The sequence below is a fragment of the Phlebotomus argentipes genome, unplaced genomic scaffold (genome assembly GCF_947086385.1).
Source record: "Phlebotomus argentipes unplaced genomic scaffold, Phlebotomus argentipes genome assembly contig_15, whole genome shotgun sequence".
Lineage (NCBI taxonomy): Eukaryota > Metazoa > Arthropoda > Insecta > Diptera > Psychodidae > Phlebotomus > Phlebotomus argentipes.
Window position 1 is genome coordinate 5,573,200 of NW_026776181.1, and position 19,845 is coordinate 5,593,044.

General features: G+C 42.7%; 7 protein-coding genes across 9 annotated transcripts; 3 read left to right on the forward strand and 4 right to left on the reverse strand.

Moving 5' to 3' along the window:
- Window positions 1-39: 39 nt before the first annotated feature.
- LOC132262767 (protein grindelwald) lies at window positions 40-1,532 on the reverse strand. The gene is made up of 3 exons (XM_059762175.1): window positions 937-1,532; window positions 810-862; window positions 40-721 (listed from the first exon to the last, which is right to left on the reverse strand). The coding sequence occupies exons 1-3, from the start codon at window positions 1,083-1,085 to the stop codon at window positions 246-248; spliced, it is 678 nt and encodes a 225-aa protein (XP_059618158.1). The 5' UTR covers window positions 1,086-1,532; the 3' UTR covers window positions 40-245.
- Window positions 1,533-2,027: 495 nt separating this feature from the next.
- On the forward strand, window positions 2,028-8,929 carry LOC132262379 (protein lin-37 homolog). Of its 2 annotated transcripts, XM_059761643.1 has the most exons (5): window positions 2,028-2,133; window positions 7,753-7,812; window positions 7,876-8,158; window positions 8,217-8,415; window positions 8,478-8,929. In XM_059761643.1, exons 2-5 carry the CDS (start codon window positions 7,779-7,781, stop codon window positions 8,646-8,648), a joined length of 687 nt encoding a protein of 228 aa, XP_059617626.1. In that variant the 5' UTR covers window positions 2,028-2,133; window positions 7,753-7,778; the 3' UTR covers window positions 8,649-8,929. The 2 variants fall into 2 exon arrangements, with proteins under 2 accessions (XP_059617626.1, XP_059617627.1); XM_059761644.1 differs by lacking the exon at window positions 2,028-2,133 and having other exon boundaries at window positions 7,704-7,812; window positions 7,876-8,152.
- LOC132261715 (tektin-4) lies at window positions 2,140-3,678 on the reverse strand. Its single transcript, XM_059760648.1, has 4 exons — window positions 3,615-3,678; window positions 2,847-3,562; window positions 2,714-2,789; window positions 2,140-2,661 (listed from the first exon to the last, which is right to left on the reverse strand). The coding sequence occupies exons 1-4, from the start codon at window positions 3,642-3,644 to the stop codon at window positions 2,140-2,142; spliced, it is 1,344 nt and encodes a 447-aa protein (XP_059616631.1). The 5' UTR covers window positions 3,645-3,678.
- LOC132262375 (histone acetyltransferase KAT8-like) lies at window positions 3,664-5,216 on the reverse strand. Its single transcript, XM_059761639.1, has 2 exons — window positions 5,005-5,216; window positions 3,664-4,948 (listed from the first exon to the last, which is right to left on the reverse strand). The coding sequence occupies exons 1-2, from the start codon at window positions 5,078-5,080 to the stop codon at window positions 3,723-3,725; spliced, it is 1,302 nt and encodes a 433-aa protein (XP_059617622.1). The 5' UTR covers window positions 5,081-5,216; the 3' UTR covers window positions 3,664-3,722.
- LOC132262373 (zinc finger protein 420-like) lies at window positions 5,518-7,576 on the reverse strand. Its single transcript, XM_059761637.1, has 2 exons — window positions 7,065-7,576; window positions 5,518-7,003 (listed from the first exon to the last, which is right to left on the reverse strand). The coding sequence occupies exons 1-2, from the start codon at window positions 7,527-7,529 to the stop codon at window positions 5,588-5,590; spliced, it is 1,881 nt and encodes a 626-aa protein (XP_059617620.1). The 5' UTR covers window positions 7,530-7,576; the 3' UTR covers window positions 5,518-5,587.
- Window positions 8,930-9,514: 585 nt separating the features above from the next.
- Window positions 9,515-14,123, forward strand: LOC132262377 (loricrin). 2 transcript variants are annotated; one of them, XM_059761641.1, is made up of 4 exons: window positions 9,518-9,806; window positions 10,737-10,849; window positions 11,262-11,417; window positions 12,717-14,123. In XM_059761641.1, exons 2-4 carry the CDS (start codon window positions 10,771-10,773, stop codon window positions 13,550-13,552), a joined length of 1,071 nt encoding a protein of 356 aa, XP_059617624.1. In that variant the 5' UTR covers window positions 9,518-9,806; window positions 10,737-10,770; the 3' UTR covers window positions 13,553-14,123. The 2 variants fall into 2 exon arrangements, with proteins under 2 accessions (XP_059617625.1, XP_059617624.1); XM_059761642.1 differs by lacking the exon at window positions 10,737-10,849 and having other exon boundaries at window positions 9,515-9,806.
- Window positions 14,124-14,826: 703 nt separating this feature from the next.
- On the forward strand, window positions 14,827-17,448 carry LOC132262374 (uncharacterized). The gene is made up of 6 exons (XM_059761638.1): window positions 14,827-14,986; window positions 15,052-15,138; window positions 15,212-15,352; window positions 15,644-15,861; window positions 15,928-16,060; window positions 16,130-17,448. Exons 1-6 carry the CDS (start codon window positions 14,908-14,910, stop codon window positions 17,065-17,067), a joined length of 1,596 nt encoding a protein of 531 aa, XP_059617621.1. The 5' UTR covers window positions 14,827-14,907; the 3' UTR covers window positions 17,068-17,448.
- The last annotated feature ends 2,397 nt before the right edge of the window (window positions 17,449-19,845 follow it).

The following is a 19,845-nucleotide window of genomic DNA, read 5'->3' on the forward strand; positions in this document are numbered from 1 at the left end:
GTGAGTTGATGAGCAACTTAATTCTCGCATAGAAACCAAAGGACGGATAATGATTTATACACGGAAACAACCTTTGAATGTTTGCGCTTCACATTGAAATATTTACAAAATAATCCCTAAAATACATACAACTTAGCATTTTGTAGGACAAAAGTGTGCTGCCCAGTTCACCTGCTCTTAGATTAATTGTATGACTAACAAGGTTTTTGTGATGTGAGAATGATTTTTTCAATATAGAAACTCAATCAGAAGTTTGTTTCCGATCCTCGCGGCTTATCGGCCACGGGAGTCACAGTCATTCCTCTGTTATCATAGGAATAGTCCAGCGTTGAATCCTCTGCGGGATATCTCGTGCTAATTGGCGTGCTCACGGTCTGAATTGTTGAGCCGTCCACTGAGAAAACGGTGGAGTCTCTCTTGGCGTTGGCGCTCCTGGCCATGTCCGTGCGGATCTGCAACTTCGGACTTTGTGTGTGCGGATTGGCGTGCGTGAGATCTACAACTGGACACTGCTTCTGCTTCATGGACTTCGCCTTGAAGATCTTCACACTGAGGTAGCCTCGGCGGCGAAGCCAGCGAAAGAGGAGAAAGCCGTGGATGATGATGAAGAGAATCAGCAGGACTATTGTGATAATCAGGATCATCATTTGACGGTTCTGCAGCTGATGGAATTCACTCGATAGGTGAGTCATCTTATCGTACAGTAGACTGTACATGTACTCTGGCGAAAAACACGCAAATATTTAGCAATGTTAATTCAATACTCCCGTCAATTTGAAGAATTAGTCAGGTGTATTTTTTCAACTCACTATCGCAGCTTTTATGGCACTGAATCTGATCGGCATTGTGCGAAGTGTTATTGCTGAAAAATACAGAAGAAATAATTACAATTGAAGTATAGAAACATTATATTTAATACTTCAAGCTCCATCTTACCAAATGTCCACACAACTCACGCATTGATAAACACCGTCTTTGCAGTACTGATCGAGTTTGCAGAAGATCTGCCCACATTGTGGCCCAATGATGTTCAAATTCGCCTCAGATGCGCTAATTAAACCCAGAATTAGAAGAGGAATCATCATGTGACTGTTGAACACCGTAAAAAGTCTCTTGCAGTCTCGCGTAAATCACAGATATTTTCACTTTTCAGCTCTTTCGACTTGTTTTTCCACAATACACTCTGGCCTTATGCAGCGCTCGATGTTCACTTTAACACTTCAGCAGTGTTTTGATGAATCATTTTACGTTTTCGGAGGCAAATTGTGAATTTTCACTGGCGATGGTGTGAAATATAACTAGTTAGGTGGCCGAATTAATTGATATGATCAACACTTTTGTATTCTGTCTGCTTTATTTGTAAATATTTGGAGTGGAATTAATAGTGGCGAGATGATCTCCATGGCAAGTTGATCAAGAGACTGAGATCACTCTCCTCTCCGCTATTGTAGCGTTATTCTATTCATGTGTGCAGCGCAACTATACACCTGAGGATGCTTTCCGATGTGGAACAGGTGCAAATTGGGAGACTTTTCGTGCTGTTTCGAGAATTTTCACGTGCACTGGCAGTTGAATATCCTCTGAAATTTGAATTTCGGGGAAGGCCCAGCGGTTCTTATTTGCCGAAGAAATTCAGTTTCAATATATTCTTTACCGTGAAATTCAGAGCCTTCCAGTTCGACTCTGATTGTTCAACACTTTTGTCGTGGCATTCCACAATACTTTTCTTACCTGGAGAGCCACAATACCTGTTGCAACGATCCATGGAGGGGAAAGTGGTGAAAAACGGCCAAGTGGTGAAATCGGCAATCTGGCAACCCCGAAAGCCATGTTTGTCAACAAATCACACAAGGAGAAAAAGACTGTTCATGAACATTCTCTAATTTCACCGTATTTATCATGTGATTAGGTGCTTTATTGTGAAATAAAAGTGATTTGTGTATTCCTGTGTTACTTCCGATAACCGCCGTCACGGCAAAATCGTGTTGTCGTGCGTGAATTCGTGAGAAAGATGGTCATTGAGGGCTGGTCTTACTACTTCTACGTGATTATCCTGATAATTCCGGTATATCTCGCCTTCAAGCTCCTGCAGTGGATGGGCTGGTCACTCTTCGTCAACAACTAGCACTCTTGGTGAGTTCAAATATACCCACTGAGGGCAGTGGCTGATGGGAAATAGGATCTTATGTGTTGACATCGATCCTTGTCAATGTTAATCGTGCGCCTCTTGAGCATAATCTCCGCCTCAAGGTCTGTCCTCGTGTCAATTAGCTGCTTCTGTGTGTCCTCAGCTTGCCTGAGAGACTCCTTGAGGTCCGACACACTCTTCTGCAGACTCCCCACCTCATTGATAAGCCCCACTTGGGAGCGATCATAGCAATTCTCCACTTGTGGCCGATAGAGATTCCTGTTCTGCAGACGTGTTTGGGAAACTTTCATAGGGAAATCCATATTCCTGATGGCATCCTTGAGATTCGAGATGAGTGTTTCTGTGTCTGCCAGCTTCTGCAGGATGTTACGCAGATTATTCTCCAGCATTGTTCTCACTTCATCCATGCAGGAAATTCGGGATTGAAACATCTGTTCAACAGTGTCTGCCTGATTCCTCAGATCTCTTGTTGCCTTCACAAGGATTTCCTGTAGAGTTCCTCGCAAGTGAATCTGGAATGCAATAACCATGAGATCCTGTACATTGTATTGTAAGATGTCATACAGATTTCTGCCTTGTGGCTTCGCTTTCGTCCAGAACATCCTGCGTGAAGTGATTCCAAAACTCCTCAGTCGATTGGCTGCAAGAAAAGTATAATTTACCCATTGATTTCCCCACAAAACCCTTGTCAAATTACTCTGCTACTGATTGAGTAGCTCCTGGCTTGAATTGAGTAGATCCAGAGGCGTTCTCCAGGTTTCTATTAACCGAATCTATGGCGTAGGCTTCCTTCTTGCAACTCCAGTGATACTCAAGCTTGTGCTTAACAGCTCTATTTGCGCTCTGCTGCTGCTCAATGCTCGCCAGAGTCTTCTCCAGTACTCTCCTGATATCATTTATTAGGATAGTCTCCTTCAGAAGCTCTTCCTCCGGTCCGTCGCGGATCAATTCACTGTCCGGCCGAGCGCATCTTCGACTCAGACACTCAGAATTGATGGACTCAGGAATCTTCAGGATCGCCATGGACTTCTTCAGACGATGTCTCTCTTCCTCCAGGATGGCAATCTCGTCCACTTGAGCTTGTATCGCGTGCTCCAGATTTGTTTGCCATGTGAAAATCTCATGGCATCGATTTCCCAGTCGCTCAGTGTTGTCCTGCTGCGTTCTGTTGGTCCTGGAGAAGTTTGACGCCATGCAATTCTTCGCCTCATTGTCATTCTTCAGACTCAATTGGCTGACTTTGTGGCTCAGGGCGAAGAGCTCATCATTCCTCCTGTGCCACTCATTGGGCGTGTATCTTGTGATGGAATATTGATTGACTATCGAAGAATTGTGCTTCACGCCTTCCAGGAAACTCTTCCCGGCTGATTTCCTATTGGAACTCTCCAGTAGCGCCACATTCTCCTTCGTGGGCTAAAAATATCACTCATGTAGACACTAATAGAGCCGATCTTTTATTACTCACCAACTCCAGAATCTCTGCATTCTCCGCCATCCTGTGGGCACACTTGTTTATTGAAACCAAACAAAGCTTTTGTCCTAGCAACACTCTTTATTGAACATCTCTCCTGCCCTAAATCTTCTTCTTCTGCGTGTTCCTCTTGTGCGGAATCCAACGCAAACACAGCGGATCCACCATGAGTTTTGGCTTCTTGAATTGCGGCAACTGCAGATGCTCGTTGACCGTCTTGGGTGTCACGCACACCACATGCTGTCCCTTCCAGTACTTCACCATCTTCATCGACTGCAGCGTGGCGATGATGTCCTCCTGCGTGATGCCACTCAACTCACTGAGCTCCTTCACGGACTGTGTGGTGGTGCGACACTCTCGCATGAGCTCCAGCAGTGTGTAGGCCCAATAGCTGCGGTAGCTGAGTCTCCCCAGGTCGCTCAGAGGCTTCTCCGGACTCCCAATGACACCCTCTCGTCGCGACAGTTCATAGCTGAAGGCGATGAGGAGCTTCCCGTAACCTTTCCGCTGGTACGGCGGCAGGATGAGAATGCACGCGACATTGTTGTTCTCCGGTGACTCCTTTTCCTTGGAGAAATACCCCACAATGTGCGCCCCTTGCCGGTCTATCTCGCAGAGGACGTAGAAGTAAAAGGGCTCAACGTCAAAGTACAGAGTTTTGTGGTCGAGAAACAGCTTCGCCAGCAGACACAATGTCTGACAATACAGGACGTGATCCTTCCCGTCAATTTCAAATATGGAAATCGTGCCCTTCCTGTAGATCTCCGCTCCCGGCGGCTGTCTTTTCTTGCACTTCTCCTTGTGGCTCTTGTACTGCGTGGCGTAGCGCATGTAGATGAGGCAGTATTCGCACACGTACAGCTTGCTCACCTTCCCATATTCCTCTGGGTATGGCGAGAAGTACCATGTGTCGATCTCATACCGTCCAATCCGCAGCTTGTCGATGTACTTCACCTTCGTGATGGCCTCGTGTTCCTTCTCCAGGGCCGCCGTTGTGGGATCCATCTCCTCGTACGTCTTCTGCACATGGTTGATCTCGTCGTGACGGCGCTTCTGGTTCCTCGTGATTGTTCTGTCGTTGTCCGTCGCCGCGCCCGTGTTCGCCGGCACCACGACCTCCGCCAGCGGCGACTGCACATCCAGCTTATTGAATTTGCCCAGGAAAGTGGATTCCGGCTTGTGGTTCTTCGCCGCTTCCGACGGTGGCGTGCAGTTAATTCTGTTACGCTGCACCCACTGATCCAGGCGCCTGTTCAGCCCGTCATAGTGGATGTAGTACTCATACGTACTGGAGTCCACGAGGCGCGACTGGATAATCTGTGCGGCATCTGCAAGAGACAAGCGCTGCAATTGGGCCCCTTTGTTGTGAAATCACCAAACTCACGCCATGTGCCATCCGGGCGCCGCACGTGATAGTTGGAGCCGTTCGGCAGTGGCTCATCACCACTGTTCTCATCCATTCTGTCTTGAAAACGCTAAAACACTGGTTTAATCACGTAAAAGCGACTAATAATGACAACATCAAGACGCCAAAGCGTTCTTCCCACTCAACCCACTGGCAAATTGTCTCATGGTGAAGACAGTGTGCTCAGAAATGTCTTCGGAATTCATTGGACTGTTCTTTCGTTAGCGAATTGAGATTCTTGGAAAGATTATTAAATGGTTTACCTAAAATCGTTTACAGATTAGATTTTAATTGCCAGCTATCCCATAAAAAATTAAAACCTTTATTAGTCTCGTACTAGTAAATCTGACACCTTAACAGCGTAATTTAAAATGCAATATAGGAATAATCGTGGAATTGTCTTGCATCAGTCTACTGAAATATCTGTAGCATTGGTTATACGGTAGAATTCGAAAGTCGAAAGCGCCTTTTTTCATAATTCGGTCTTACCGCCACATTTTTTGTACTTGTATTTTAACTCATTATATTAAGCTACAGCAATATAAACATGACTATAAATATCTCAGGTATTATCTGGCTCTTCCGAGGCTTCTTCTTCACCTGCATGGGTTTCTTTATGCCTCAACAGTTCATCTCTGGTCTTAAAGAATCCCCAGCATTTTCCACACTGATGATTTCTCATGAGATGCGCCGACATTTGAGGCTTGGTGACAAAGAATTTATCGCAGAATTTGCATGATAATTTGGCATTCTTCGTCTCGTGCAGCTTCTCGTGGCGCCTCAGTGAGTGAAGCCATGCGAAGCTCCTGCGACACGTTTCGATTTGGCAGGTGTACGGTCGATCCTGGCTGTGAACCTTCTCGTGACTCTGCAGATCGTACTTCCGCTGGCAGATCTTTCCGCAGGTGCTGCACACGTAGAGTCTCTGCTGATCCTCGTGGATCTTCTGGTGGTTGAGAAAGGCTTGCAAGTCGTGGAAGCGTTTGCCGCACACTTGGCACACTTGCTTTTCCTGGGCGTGCTTGATCTGATAATGTCGCGTCATTTCGCTCTTGGAGAACTTCTCCCGGCAGTGCAAGCAAGTGACGAGATCGCAGCAGTGTGTTTGACCGTTCGGGATGTTTTCATTGCAATTGTCACACGTGCCTAGCGATGAGATCTCCTGATGAGGACTTATGTGCTCTTTCGCCATGTGTTTGTCTAGAAATTTCTGGCTGTAGCTGAAGTAGAAGCAATATTCGCACTTCAATCTGTTGTCGTTGTTATCCTCTTTGTGAGACTGTTCATGCCTTTTCTGGGATTGACGCCAGCAAAATGACTTGCCGCATCCCTTAAAGCTACAAATGAAGGGCCTGAGTGAGGAATTCTGAGCGGTTTCAGGTCCATTCCACGTCTTATGGCAACTCTCCTCCGTCACTGTCTCACTATCAGTCTCCTTGTAGTCATGCCATCGCTTCATGTGACTCACAACGTACTCCTTGAGTCGATAAGAAGCCGGACAGAAGTTGCATTTGTACCTTTCCGTGCTCTCTTTGATGTGCACCAGCAGTTCGTGCCTATTCAGGGCTGCTCTCCAGTGAAATTTCGCATTGCATCCCTGCGCGCGACACGTGAAAGGAGTCTCTTTGGTGTGAATCCTTCGATGGCTCAGCATATCGTCTTTGCGGATGAAGAATTTCCCACAGAATTCACAGCTGTGCAGCTTTCTGTTGTTGTGATTCCTTTTCATGTGCTTTACGAGGTCTTTTCGCGGGAATTTCTTCCGGCAGTACGTGCAGGAAAGAAGAAAGCACTTGTGCTCCTTCAGAGTCTTGCATTTCTTGTCGCACTTTAGACACGTGATAATACCTTCAGGCTCTCCAATAGATGATTCCACTTCCTGGAGTTGATCCTCATCATCTGTGTACTCAATTGTCTCCTCTAGAAGTTCATTCATTCGGATCACTCTGATCTTCTGAGCACGGATAGAATGCACAGACTGAAAAGGAACGGGAAAATCTTCTTAGAATAAGAGAATTTGTCGGTGTGAAAATTCTTACCTGTTTCGGTGGTTTTTCTGAGGGTTTTTCCTTCATTGCAGCTTCCTCCAGATATTCCTCATGAATTACTTCATCTGCCTCCTGAACCTCATACTCCTCCTTAGTAAAACAGTCCAGATCTTCCAGAGGATCATTATGACCGGTTGTGCTTTTCTCAGTTTCTTCCGCAGAGACTTCTGAGCCAACTTCAGTCTTAGAACTTGTGATAGGAATTAGACTGGGAATTTCCTTGCCAGAAACCTTCTGAGCCATCATTCGAATGGACTTTAGCACACTTCCAGTGTCCTCAAACAGTTCAATTAGCTCTGCGATTGCTTCGTCCGTGAGTTGATAAAACTGCGGTGCTCCGTAGAATGTCTCATAATCACTCTTGACCAGTTTGTAGTCTCCAAAGCTCTGGTAGAAGTGCTTCACTAGGAAAACTCTCTGTTTCACTGAAAATAGTTCTAACTTCACGTCCGGCATTGTTTTTACTAGTGAATAAAATGCGAAAAGCTTCGGAGAAAGCGAAATCAATCAACAATTCTCAATCCATCGGCACGCAATGGTGAATATGGTGAATTGGCGGGTGAATTCATGTGACATTCACCACTGAGGGCCAGTGCGAAATGAGATTAACTGTCCAAAACAAGGAAGCCAAGCGTCAAACAAGTGATTTTTCTCGATAAATTTGTTTTTTCCTCTGCAGAAAACCACCCGAAAGGCCTAAAAATCATGCCTAAACGACGCGCAGGAGATGACGAAGACAGTGAGTATGCTGGTTTCAGTGAGTAAACGCGATTTCAATGTGTTTTGTGTGTTTTGTCAACAGAAAGTGACATGCAGACTGCCCGGGGACGCTTGAAGGGAATCCTCCAAGATCTGGCCGGACAGAGTGACGATGATGAGTCTTCGGCGCGCCGGAATTCATCCTCGGGGACTCCCAAGAAGAAGATAGGCAAGAAGGAGTCCTTGCATGCATCGTCGGTGCAACATTCGTATGTCATGAAGCTGTTTGATCGCTCTGTTGATCTGGCGAAGTTCGACGACAGCACGCCTTTGTATCCGATTTGCCGTGCCTGGATCAAGTGTTCAGCCGTTCACAAGAGGTATAAGTATGTAGCTTCCAACTGCATCTGTCCTGTGTCTAAAGGTGGCTTTACTGTTGTGCAGAAGTCGAGGCTTCTCCCAGAGGAAATCCCGGCAATACTATGAGCACAAGGTTGACTTGCTGTCCATCATCAAGGAGGATAAGCACAAGGAAGTCTCGGTGGATCTTCTCCCGCCACCAGAGAAGGCGACTGTGAGCAGGATTCCGAATCTATTGCCGTGCCAGGAGAATATGGACAAGGACAATGTGAAGCTCGACTATGTAAAATTGACTGATATCATTATCCACTGATGAAATTATTAAGCAATTCTCGTGTCTTACAGAATATTGACGATCCTCCGATGAGCAAAGATGAGATCCTGAGCGAAATGCTGCCGCGTTGGAAGAACGTGAAGCGCAATTGGCTGTCGCAGATGCAGAAGGTGGAGAGCCGATATCAGAAGAGCCTGGAAATCCTCGATGAGCTCTACCAAATATCCAATATGGAGGAATAGCAGAGAAGCGGACAATTTTGGAATAATGATAAAAAAAATAATCTAAGTGGAGCACTTTAAGAGCTTTTTTGCGAGGACTTAACTCATGGATGTTAGACCCATTCCCTGTTCCCCATTGAGATTTCTGATTCCGACACGGTGCCATGCTGAGAGTGTCTGGTGGATATAAAGGACACACTCAGCGTGACAAAATCGCATTCTCTGTTCGTGGTCTGCACTGGAATCAAGCGGTTGTTAAGTGTGTTGTGTTAAGGAGTTGACTGGAAAAGCATTAAAAATGCAGAAAATCTGCATCCTCTTCTGCACTGTGACTTCAATTTTCATCCTAACAGCGACCTTTCCTCTCGGCGAGAAGGAACTCGATGAGTTGATTCACAACTTGCAGGATGTTCGGAATCAATACGAAATGGAACACTTTTCTCGAGGTAAACTGGGAAGTCTGGAAGGTATTTTAATCTCACCACTGATTCTTTTGGCCACTCTTCAGATGGTCAAGAGCGCACAAGAAATGCATCCAGCAGGAATTCAGCAAAACCCTCTCTAGATTCAGACACGAAATCTCTGTTGTACGATTACTACGCCAACACAATGGCTCCAGTTTACAGCAAGAGATCATTTATGCCTGTTCATGGAAAGAGGACTTCTCAGCCAGCTTTCAAGGAAATCGAACCCATTCAGCCAGTGGAAAGTGTCGAGCCATCGCCACCGAATAAGGATCAAAAGATGATTTACGGGTCGTATTCTAAAGGGAACTTCAACGAAGCCGATCAATATGGATTTGATAATTTTTACAAAAGGAATTTTGAAGATTTTGGAACGTACAACTAAAGAATCGCACTTTTCCTGCAAGTTCAGTTAATCTCTTTATTTAAGTAATGGTTTGTGTCTCAGTTGCGGGCTATTCGCTCTGCTGCTTGGCATGGCGAGAAAGACAGAGAATGATGATGCGAGAGGATTGAGAGAAAGAAGTGAAGCGATATGTCGAGTTGTAAAGAGACGAAGGAGTGAGAGAAAGAGAGAAACAGAGAAGGTATAGTGAGAAACTTACATTTGCAGCCAGCCTCACTCAATTGTGAACGTTCAGTAGTGGTGGAATGTGAAGTTTTGTCCATCAGAAGGACGGAGAGTTAATTAGGAATTAAATTTATTCTTTTTGGTGTAAGTTATTATCTTCTCATCTCATCAGTTATAATTGGAGGCATTGCATTTGGGATACATTTCCAATTTGCCAATCAATAAAATGTGGTGTGTAATGGAATTGGAGGAGGAAAAAATGAATGGGAATTATTCATGTGAAAAGTTGCTATTTTTGGATGAACAAGTGTTGGTTCGTACGACGTCATTTTACTGAGAAACGCGCGAAAATTGTATAGATTGTTTCTTCTAAAATAAAACAAAATCAATTGTAAAAATATCACATTTTATTTTTAAAATTTTGGATCGTACATTGGGATGTTTTGAGGCGAATTGTAGAACTTAAGCTCCGCAGAGTGAAAAGGAATTGTTCATCCGGTTTTTATGTGTCATAAACACTCGTGATTTACCTCACAGGTACACCCATTTAGCCAGAGTAAGGTCGAATCAATTGCTACATTGACCGCAAACATAAGCGTCACAGCCAACAATGAGACACATTCAAGCATGCAAATTTAAGCGATCAAGATCGTTTCCTTCCTCCGAAAATCACTCTGAATCACATTCAATGTTCTCAACGAGCATCAACCCTTGGGCTTCATACACGAAAGAGATCGAGGACAAGAACATAGCGTGCTAAACTTCTTCATGTATTCTCTGGCTAATGTGGATGATTAGCTGGCATTTCTTAAGAGGTGTTAAATAAAAAGATCTCTTTGCTTTTTTGTTGAGATCTTGAGTGTTCGCGAAAATCTCTGCTGAACAATGCGATGCCCAAAGATGTCGATTTTGTACGCGCTTGTTTGTAAATGCGCACTTTGCGTTTATCACTGTGGGATTCTTGTGAGTGAAATGGAGGGAAGGAGGGGAGATCAGAAGGTCAAATATATAAGAGATGATACGTGATAAGAAGATGAGAGGTTGTGTTTTGAGTAATTCAATCATTCTCTACAGGCTGGAATAGCTGGAAGCTCTCTCCTGATCGGACATGGGAAGACTTTTCAGAGTGATTTCCAGCTTGGCTTTGCTGGCGTTGTTCAGCAGTGTTAGCTCGCTCCCATACTCAAGTAAGTGTATTGACATTAATCGGTGTTTTTCCCATTTCTTAATCTTCGAGTGATAATTAACTTTTTGCCATATGCTTTAGTAGTCCAACAAGCTCAAATGCCAATGCGTCGATTGTTGTATAATGTGAGATTGGGATAGGTTGGATTTCCCATTTAGTTTGATGATAACAATGGATAACGAAGTGTGTTTAGACGAACCTTTAAGAAAATTAAAATATTGTGTTTCACCCATATTCATGGGCGTAGTCAAAACATATATTTACTCTCTGATGACGCTCTTCTTGGTCCCCTGAGGCACTCAAAGTGTTTTTACTCAATTAACCAATTCACAATAAATTACATACGGCAATTCCAACAAGTGTTCATGTCCATATAAGTAGAGGCTTCAATAAGATTTTGAATTTCATTGCAGAATACGGAAGATCATGCAGCGATATTGGCTGTCTGAGCTCCGAGGTCTGTGTCATGGCAGTTGACTCTTGCTCCTATGGCCAGCGAGAGAACAAGGAATGTGGACGATATCCGACGTGTCGCAAGAGCGGCGCAGCGGGAAGCAGCACTGGACCAGGTTAGTATATTTGCATTGATTGATGGCATTGCAGTGCATGCAAATCATGTTGCTTCTCTCATCACACCATTGCATGAGATATCGATCTCCCACAGGTGGTTATCTGAATCCGTTGCCGGAAAACACGAGAATTTCCCAGCCACAGGAACCGCCGCGTGAGATAAATCCCAACTTCAATACGAATCCCAATTATCAGCCGCCGCCGTACGGCGGCTCAGGCGGCTTCCCTCCGCAGCAGCAGCCCTTCCCTCCCTCTGGCGGCGGAGGCGGCGGCTATCCCAACTACTATCCGCAGAATCCTCAGTATCCGCAGTACCCGCAGAATCCCCAATACCCACAGCCGGGCTATCAGCCAGGCCAGCAGCCCTATCCTGGGCAGCGGCCACCGAACTTCTACAACCCGCAACACACCACGGAGCCCAGCCTGTGGCATCAGTTCCTGTACAACAAGAGCGGCGCGAATTCGCATCTCGCCAGTGGCAATCCCATCGCGACCCTCACCTTACTATTCGCGGTCATTCTCACGTCCGCATGGCGATTTACGCACTAAGGTCGTCAATCGCATCTCAAGTGACGAAGAGCTTCCCTATCTCGCATTAACCACACATCTCTCGAATGGCTAGTCATCGGGTCTACACTAACAATGTACTTAACCACTCCTTCCAACCACCAATGATGAATTTCTCAAGCCACGTACAAGTGAAAACGTACTTTAATGCATAGTTTGTCCAGACAAAACTCGATTTCCATTAAGATTTAATGAATATTCCGGTTGGCCTTCTGCACTTTTTGATCACATTGAGCATAATTTATTGTTTACGGAAGAACAACTGATAAAAATGAACAAACTTTACTGTTAATACAATGTCGCGCAGTATTAAAAACTTTATCTTAATTTTAAGAGATTGTTGCCTAATTTTATACAGCCTTAGGGAAAATCTAAGTTACCACGAGAAGAACTTAACAAACCAAATATCATCGAATAGATTAACGAGAATTGAAACTATTTTGCAATATACCGCTTATCTCGGATTGTAACGACAAATTTCTACTTTATGCAATGCCATTTTAAGGCGGAAATTGCATTAATAACACACCTAACAAAATCAACGCGCTAAATTTATTGTTTGTGGTTGTTATGGGGAATTTGGAAAGTGATAAGCCCACACTGGGTAGCGAAGACATGAAAGAACTTCCACTCCGTCCTTTGCATGAATCACAAAATGTTATCTCTCTATAGAAATTGTTTGAACAGAATAAATCCAGACGTTGAATGGTGGAATTTGTTGAACTTTCTAGCCACGTCCCACTCCTCGGCTCCATCAAACACTCCTGAAAACACCTATCCTGCCCTACCGTCCGCACCTGCTGCTCCCGCTCCTGAACCCCCTCGACCCAGCTATCCCACCTCAAGCGGCGGATCTTCTTACCCATACGGTGGCGGAAGCTCTTACCCGTCCTCATCTGGGGGTGGCGGCTTCGGGAATGTCAACCCTGGGGGATATGTGCCTCCCGGTTACGGTGGCGGGAGCTCTTATAGCGGCGGTGGAAGCTCATTTGGTGGCGGCGGGAGCTCTTATGGCGGCGGCGGAAGCTCTTATGGCGGCGGTGGAAGCTCTTATGGTGGCGGAGGAAGCTCTTACGGTGGCGGTGGAAGCTTTTACGGTGACAGGGACCGAGGCGGCTATCATCCCCCGACCACGAAGAAGCCCAAGTCGTCATCGGACTCCTTCGGAGGATTCTTCTCTGGACTCATCTCGAGTGGCATCGGCAGCTTGATACAGAACGCTCTGTCCAACCAAGGAGGCGCGACCGGCACCCGAGGCAGTTCAGGATTGTCCAGTCTCTTCGGCGGCGGCGGTGGATCCTCGTCATCCGGCGCCGGAGGACTTGGCGGTCTATTCGATACGCGACACTTGATTGAGAATCGCAACTTTGGCGGTCTGTTCAATGAGAAACCCTCGTCCAGCAGCTCTTCCACCGGCACTCAAACATCTACCAGAGGTGCTGGCTATCCTACGCAACCGCCACTCAATTCTGGATATGCATCCATGTACGGCGGCGGCAGCTCAGCCACCAGACAAACGAGTACGTCTCATCAATCTGGGGATACCCAATATGGATGGAAAGTCTAATGAGTGTTAATGCCATATGATAAATCCAGTGTCTTAGGAACATTAAATGTAAAGCTAAAAGTGAAGGTTTCTGACGCAAAATATATAATATACTCTTGAAGTCATACTCGTGAAAGTCAACAATATATTGATTATTTATTAATAGATTGGAATTTGGGAATATTTTACAGGCTTGCAATCATGATATGTATAATTTTATAAATTTCACGCAACATATTTAATAAAATGTCCCAGAATCTTATCTATTTATAATTAAATATTAGCACTTTGTTCAGAATATGTGAATATATTGAATTTTTATACAAAATTTGAGCATGACCAGAAGTGGAAACTTCAATTTAACTGATTCCCACTATTGGCCACTCAAGTAATTGCAATCTTGCCCAAGCCTAACCTAGCATAACTTCTAGCCGAAATTTCATTCAAATTGGATAAGTTAATTTCTAAAACCCTTTGAATATTTGAATATGAGCCCTTAAATATTGAAAATCTATTATCAACCAACTCTGTTTTTACCGATTTGCAATAAAATCAGCAAAAAAGTTTACGCGAGTTTGAAAGTTTTCCTGCAGAACTGTAAGCAAATAATACACCCACAGTTAATTGGTTGTATTTCCTCCTGAGTGCTTTTGGTCATCCGAAGTATCCTTACTTCCCCCCCTTGTTGAAATTGATTTCTGTTGATTTTCCGGTGAGTGATTCTCCAGAGCGGCACACATATACTAGCAAATCTGTGTGCAAATACCGGAAGCTCAGAGTGACTTCACACAACACTCTTCGAAACGTGTTTAATTTTAGAACGTGAAATTTGTATGCAATTTACAGGATAAAGGATTCAATTGCGCATGACAATGTAGGGTGAGTGAGATACATTGAGCAGGTAAAGGAACGCTAAGTATCGGAGACATAGTAGTGTCTCAAATTTCTTTCCGTAGACATGTAGGGCAGTGGAGTAAAGTAGCAATAATCGTCTCTACCTGTTATTTTATTAAAGTTGTAATAATATCTGAAATATTGTGATTCGTATGTTTCGAGACTTTATCAAACGCACAATCGTAATGTTAATAGCAGTTGCCACATAAAGGTGTATCAAAGATACCTAATAAAAGTGTAATTAAGTCATATTGTGTGCAAAATGCCACCAGCACGGAATTTAATGAGTTATATACGTTGGATTGGAAGACCAATAACAGTGAGGTATAATATTGACAATACATTGGGTAAACAAAGTAGAATTATTGCAAATATTTTGTGTTTGAAGCTTCTCTGTGGCTGTGGTAATTGCGGCTCTGGCAGGTCCTCAATGGCTCACGACTGAGGAGAAAATATCCAATCTATACAGAAACAATGGGACGATGTCGAATAGCTTCAATTACGGCTACACTACAATGTACACTAAATCCAGCCTGTGGAACCTTTGCACCTCAGCAACAGGTAACTCAAGAGCGTAAAATCTGCGAACTTATCATCGATGTTCTAAAGTGATTACATTATTTCAGCCAGAGATTGGAATTGCTCTTCCATCAATTTCTACCCAGCGAATGAATACAGTCCAAATATTCATGATTCTACAATGGCTATTTTATGTAAGTGTCTCTGCCTTGGTCACTGCAAATTGAAAGAAAAACATTGTTGAGTAACATTTTGATTTTTTTACAGATACAATCACAAAATCAGCGCCTTTCTTCGTCATTTCTGCAGTCATTCTTTTACTTGGTTTTGGACTCTTTATATTGGAAACATGCTCACATCAGCACAGCATTTCTTATTTCATCTCTGGTGGTCTTTTCATAATATCTGGTGAGTGTGTGACGTTGTAGAGCGTCAGCACATGCTGAAGATCAACTGGCTCGTCTTGCGAGATGAAAAATAGGAAAAAAGACTGCTACAAATTGTCATTATCAGGAAGGTTGTGAGCAATGTCTTAAAGAATTTCAAGTGAGGAAATCCAACGCAGATGCGGAAGCTTTAATGACAATGTTTATTCTATAAATTTGGTCAACAAGTTGAAAGTTTATCATTTAATTAGCACGAAATTAGAGATAATGATAATGAATTTCTCTTTAATGACCAACAACTGATTTTTTGCAGGACTTCTAATGCTCAGCGGATTGATAATGTACATTTCAATCTTCAAATCAGAAGTTGGCTTTAAATTGCGACCGAAATCAGCCTATTTGCCACGACTCTTTAACTTTCAGTACGGCCAAAGTTTTTATCTCTACATTATCGGCTTCATCTGCACAGAACTCATTGGAGTTGTGAATGTTTTTAACTACATTTCGCTGCTGCAAGTGGGCGAAAAGAGGGTACAAGACTGGCAATCTTCGTGAATTTAAATGACTTCTTAACGTGCTGAATTATTTTTTTTTTAGAAAATTCAGTGCATGAGCTTCAATCCGAGGGACATAAAATTCAGCAATTTCGAAGATTTCTTGCCAGTATTTCCATGCAGAAAACAACAAACCATCCAACCAAGTGCGCGATATTCATCTCATCAGAACAAGTGTAATCTACATTCGCAGTACTTTACCAAAAGCCTTAATGAATTGTGTGAGAATGATGTGAATTTTGCAGTGAATCCGCGTGAATCCATATTCGGATATCCTCAAGAATTTCCTATAACTCGAACGCTATCGTCAACATCAGATATTATTGTTAATAATCGTGACATGTTTTCATCAAATAAGAGATATGAGAGGGAAAAGGACCAGAAATCGTCACTGAAACACTTCTTTCACGGCTCAAAGGCAAAAACAGCGAAGGAGGAGGAATTGATTAAGGAAGCCTCTCGCAAAGCCGGTCGGAATTTCAATCCGCACAGCATTTACTACATTGAAGACAACACTTCTGGCACAGACGGAACCATTTATGTTGTTGAAGCTCAATCCAACTTGAACAATCAGCAATCGGACATTAGTATTCACAGATCTAAATCTTTTCAATCCAATAAACTCTTCGACGAGCGCGAAATCGATAAGGCTGCTCAGAAGCAATTCTTCAATTCGGACGAAAAGATGTTGGCCAATCCCAGATTCTATCCCTTCGGCATGGATGAGAAGCATAGACACAAGAGTGCGTATCAAAGTCGCACTCTTCCTCGAGACTTCCTGAAGCGCAGCAATCAATTCACAGATGAATTCTTCACAGGACGACACTGCCAATATCCCTATGGCGATGCCTTCGACAATACATTTGTGCACAAATCAATCGATGACTTTATTCACATGAATGATGAATCAACTCAGCACAGTAATCACTGGCCAAAGTGCATTCCAACTTCCCCTTCTGCCATCTCCACTAAATCTCATTACATCCACCGCAATCTATCCGATGTTAATTATGCAAATAACATTTTCCACCAGCATCCCAGGGCAATTATTCATCACGTACCATCTTCCGATGAGTTCTCTACGTTCGATTTGGACCAAATTGAGCGTGAAAGACGCAAATCTCACGCGAATCTTTTCGATTATCGCAATAAGTACGATAATGCTAAAAGTACTCCAGTCTAATTGCAGCATCTTCACCGGAAAATTAACAGCATTGTACTAAAATGTTACTTATATAATTGTATTTCTACTTAATTGTTCTAATATCTTAATTACTATTTACGCTAATCGTTGTATACGGAAGAAGAAATAAAGGAGAAGAAAAAAAAACGCTCTGCGTCTTGAGCAAAAGCTCTCTAAAAGCACAGTTTATATTGAGAATTTGAGTGTCATTGCAAAAAATCACGAGTGAATTGCAGAATTATGATCCTCCCCAGTCATCGTTTTCCTTGAAATCAACGGATGCTGATTGGCAATCTTGCATATATCACGTTTCTCAATTGCTGCACTAGTATAGATTCATTTGTCTCATTCCTCAGACTAAATTTATACTGAATGTCTTGTGTCCAGGGATTGCAACTTGTAATCAAACACGTTCACTTCTAAGGCAAAAATGTATATAAAAAATAATTATAATATGATGAATTTGTTGTTGAATACTTGCGCGACGTTTTTCGAGCAAGAGATATATTATCAGGTGCGAATATGTGCCTCATAAAGGCTGCTTTTCGCGGTCTCACATCTTCATTAGAGCCATTAAATGTTTTCAACATTTTATCGCACCTAATTCAATATTGAATCTCCTTAACTGATCCTCACCAGCGGTAAGAGTACAGCTGTTATTTTCCACGAGTATAGATCTTGATGAGTTCCAAACTTTCCTTGGCTTGACTGGCTATTTTACAAAAACAGCAAAAGTGCAAATAAACTACTGAAGTGTGTGTTCTTGTGTGTTTTAAACAGTCGCATTGAAGATACATCTCACCGAACACGGACCCCAATTTGACTACACTTTCAATTTCCCTGTGGAGCATGTTTTGGGAATTAAGCAGCCAAAGTCAATAGTATTCGTCTGACGTTAGTGAGACGTGATCTAAAAAAAAGACCACTTCGAAATCCATAGTTGAGCACAAGACTTTTGTGGCGATCGTGGTGAATCGTATGGCATTCCATATCCCCACTTCCGAGTGCCCCACAACGAGTCTCTGTCTCTCCACTATGTGGGGCCTCTGAGCTTCAACAACAAGTCTTGTCTGTTTCAACAGTCAGTTCCAATTCGCGAGCGCTCGACAGTGCAATCGCAGCTTTCCAACCGCAGCATTTCCAATCAAACTCGGGAGGGTTCATGCTAAAGTTTCACTGGGAAAAGCATTGTCTCGAGCACTGAGTGTGTGAGTGCAGTGATGAAGATTTTCTAATAATTTTAATAGGTGCTTTGTGATCGTGATTAGCATACGCATAACATAATCATTTCTGGTGTTTTTAGTTCTCTTTACTCCATACTTTTTCCCCACACTCTTGCACACGAGCGACCAGTTTCCGCGGTGGGATTGCTCAAAAATTGTGCTTTAACCTCTAAAGTGAAAACAGAATTTAAAACACAGCAAATATGGAAGACAGTTTATACAACCTGTGAAGATACGTACATGTAGTTAAATAAATGTGTAAGTTTCCAGTGATATGTAACTTATTTTAATACCATATATATATATATATATATGTACCTGTAATTGTAACGCGACCAAACGGTCCGAAATGAGGTCTCGTGAATAGTTCTCTTTTTTTGTTTTGGTACATTATGCCATGTGAGAGAGAGATTGAAAGTGAAGATACAATAAATCCACTGTGAAGATAAATTACATCATATACCGACACTGTGCGTTGTGTGTTTCAGAGTACAGAAATCATTTCGCAAAATATAGGAAAAAAAAGCATACATAAACTTTGGGATATTATAAAATTTGCTCTTGCCCACATACCTATATATAGAAGCAAAAATATTGCCATGTTTTACACTCGCAAAACATAAATGAGTTATTAATCTCCTTCTCGATATTTGATGAATTATGAGATGTTCTTTTTCACGTGAAAAGTTTACATTTCATGTGGTTAAGTGCGCTTTGGCAAGATCTCTTTAATTACATAAAATTAACGAGACCCCACTTTCGTTCTCTACTAAACATTCGTCACTCTTGGGCATCGGAAAAAAATTTGAAATCTGTCTTGATATGCAAACATTTCTACTTCGCTCATCATGCTAAGCATACATTCACGTTCAGCCATAAATAACATAAACATAGTATTATTCACTTTTTCACACATTTCGCCCAAGAAAATCAGAAGATGATGGAATACATTATTACTCCAGGATTACCATTCATTACGTGGTTTTTTTCTGGAATCATCGTGAATACGATGTTTTTGGGCAATTTTTAAATGTTTTCCGAGAATTGCAAAAAAATTACTTTATTTGTAGATCATCGAAATAGAGTCTTAAAGAGAATTTGATAGCTCGCAAGTCATTACACACTTATTTGCAATCATAATATTTTAATGATGCCACAATCTTGCGAGAATATTGACTAACTTCATTTCTGAGAAAAAAAATTATATTCTGTAGTAAGAAATGTCTAGTGTGTGTTGAAATTGTCACATTACATTTTTTTGAGGTTCAAATTTACATACAAAACCAATTGCTCGCCTTCACTTTCGGTCTGGGGGCACGAATTCTATCCAACGGTGATATGAAGTAAAAAAAAAGTTACTTTGCGCAAAAAGTACGATCCAGCGTTTTGTGAAAGATATTCGCAGAGAATCGTTGGGAATTTCCACTTTGTCAAAAGCAGAAATGCGGGTAATTTATGAATAAGTTTAGCAATCACAAGTGCTTCTCAAATATCTCAATTCAGCCCTTCAGTGTGATTTATGCGATATTTTATAGATTTAGAACTCTGGTGAGAC

Excerpts from the sequence above, each read along its gene's own strand:
- LOC132262767 (XM_059762175.1), bottom strand. The coding sequence starts at position 1,085 with ATGATGATTCCTCTTCTAATTCTGGGTTTAATTAGCGCATCTGAGGCG. Across the intron at positions 863-936 it reads GTGAGTTGTGTGGACATTTG|CAATAACACTTCGCACAATG; the intron begins GTAAGATGGAGC and ends TGTATTTTTCAG. Across the intron at positions 722-809 it reads GTGCCATAAAAGCTGCGATA|AGTACATGTACAGTCTACTG; the intron begins GTGAGTTGAAAA and ends GTTTTTCGCCAG.
- LOC132261715 (XM_059760648.1), bottom strand. The coding sequence starts at position 3,644 with ATGGCGGAGAATGCAGAGATTCTGGAGTTG. Across the intron at positions 3,563-3,614 it reads ATGCAGAGATTCTGGAGTTG|CCCACGAAGGAGAATGTGGC; the intron begins GTGAGTAATAAA and ends TGATATTTTTAG. Across the intron at positions 2,662-2,713 it reads AAGCCACAAGGCAGAAATCT|ATTCACTTGCGAGGAACTCT; the intron begins GTATGACATCTT and ends ATTGCATTCCAG.
- LOC132262375 (XM_059761639.1), bottom strand. The coding sequence starts at position 5,080 with ATGGATGAGAACAGTGGTGATGAGCCACTGCCGAACGGCTCCAACTAT. Across the intron at positions 4,949-5,004 it reads GCGCCCGGATGGCACATGGC|ATGCCGCACAGATTATCCAG; the intron begins GTGAGTTTGGTG and ends TGTCTCTTGCAG.
- LOC132262373 (XM_059761637.1), bottom strand. The coding sequence starts at position 7,529 with ATGCCGGACGTGAAGTTAGAACTATTTTCAGTGAAACAGAGAGTTTTC. Across the intron at positions 7,004-7,064 it reads CAGAAAAACCACCGAAACAG|TCTGTGCATTCTATCCGTGC; the intron begins GTAAGAATTTTC and ends GTTCCTTTTCAG.
- LOC132262379 (XM_059761643.1), top strand. The coding sequence starts at position 7,779 with ATGCCTAAACGACGCGCAGGAGATGACGAAGACA. Across the intron at positions 7,813-7,875 it reads CGCAGGAGATGACGAAGACA|AAAGTGACATGCAGACTGCC; the intron begins GTGAGTATGCTG and ends TTTTGTCAACAG. Across the intron at positions 8,416-8,477 it reads ACAATGTGAAGCTCGACTAT|AATATTGACGATCCTCCGAT; the intron begins GTAAAATTGACT and ends CGTGTCTTACAG.
- LOC132262377 (XM_059761641.1), top strand. The coding sequence starts at position 10,771 with ATGGGAAGACTTTTCAGAGTGATTTCCAGCTTGGCTTTGCTGGCGTTG. Across the intron at positions 10,850-11,261 it reads TAGCTCGCTCCCATACTCAA|AATACGGAAGATCATGCAGC; the intron begins GTAAGTGTATTG and ends ATTTCATTGCAG. Across the intron at positions 11,418-12,716 it reads GGGAAGCAGCACTGGACCAG|CCACGTCCCACTCCTCGGCT; the intron begins GTTAGTATATTT and ends TGAACTTTCTAG.
- LOC132262374 (XM_059761638.1), top strand. The coding sequence starts at position 14,908 with ATGTCGAATAGCTTCAATTACGGCTACACTACAATGTACACTAAATCC. Across the intron at positions 14,987-15,051 it reads CCTTTGCACCTCAGCAACAG|CCAGAGATTGGAATTGCTCT; the intron begins GTAACTCAAGAG and ends ACATTATTTCAG. Across the intron at positions 15,353-15,643 it reads TGGTCTTTTCATAATATCTG|GACTTCTAATGCTCAGCGGA; the intron begins GTGAGTGTGTGA and ends GATTTTTTGCAG.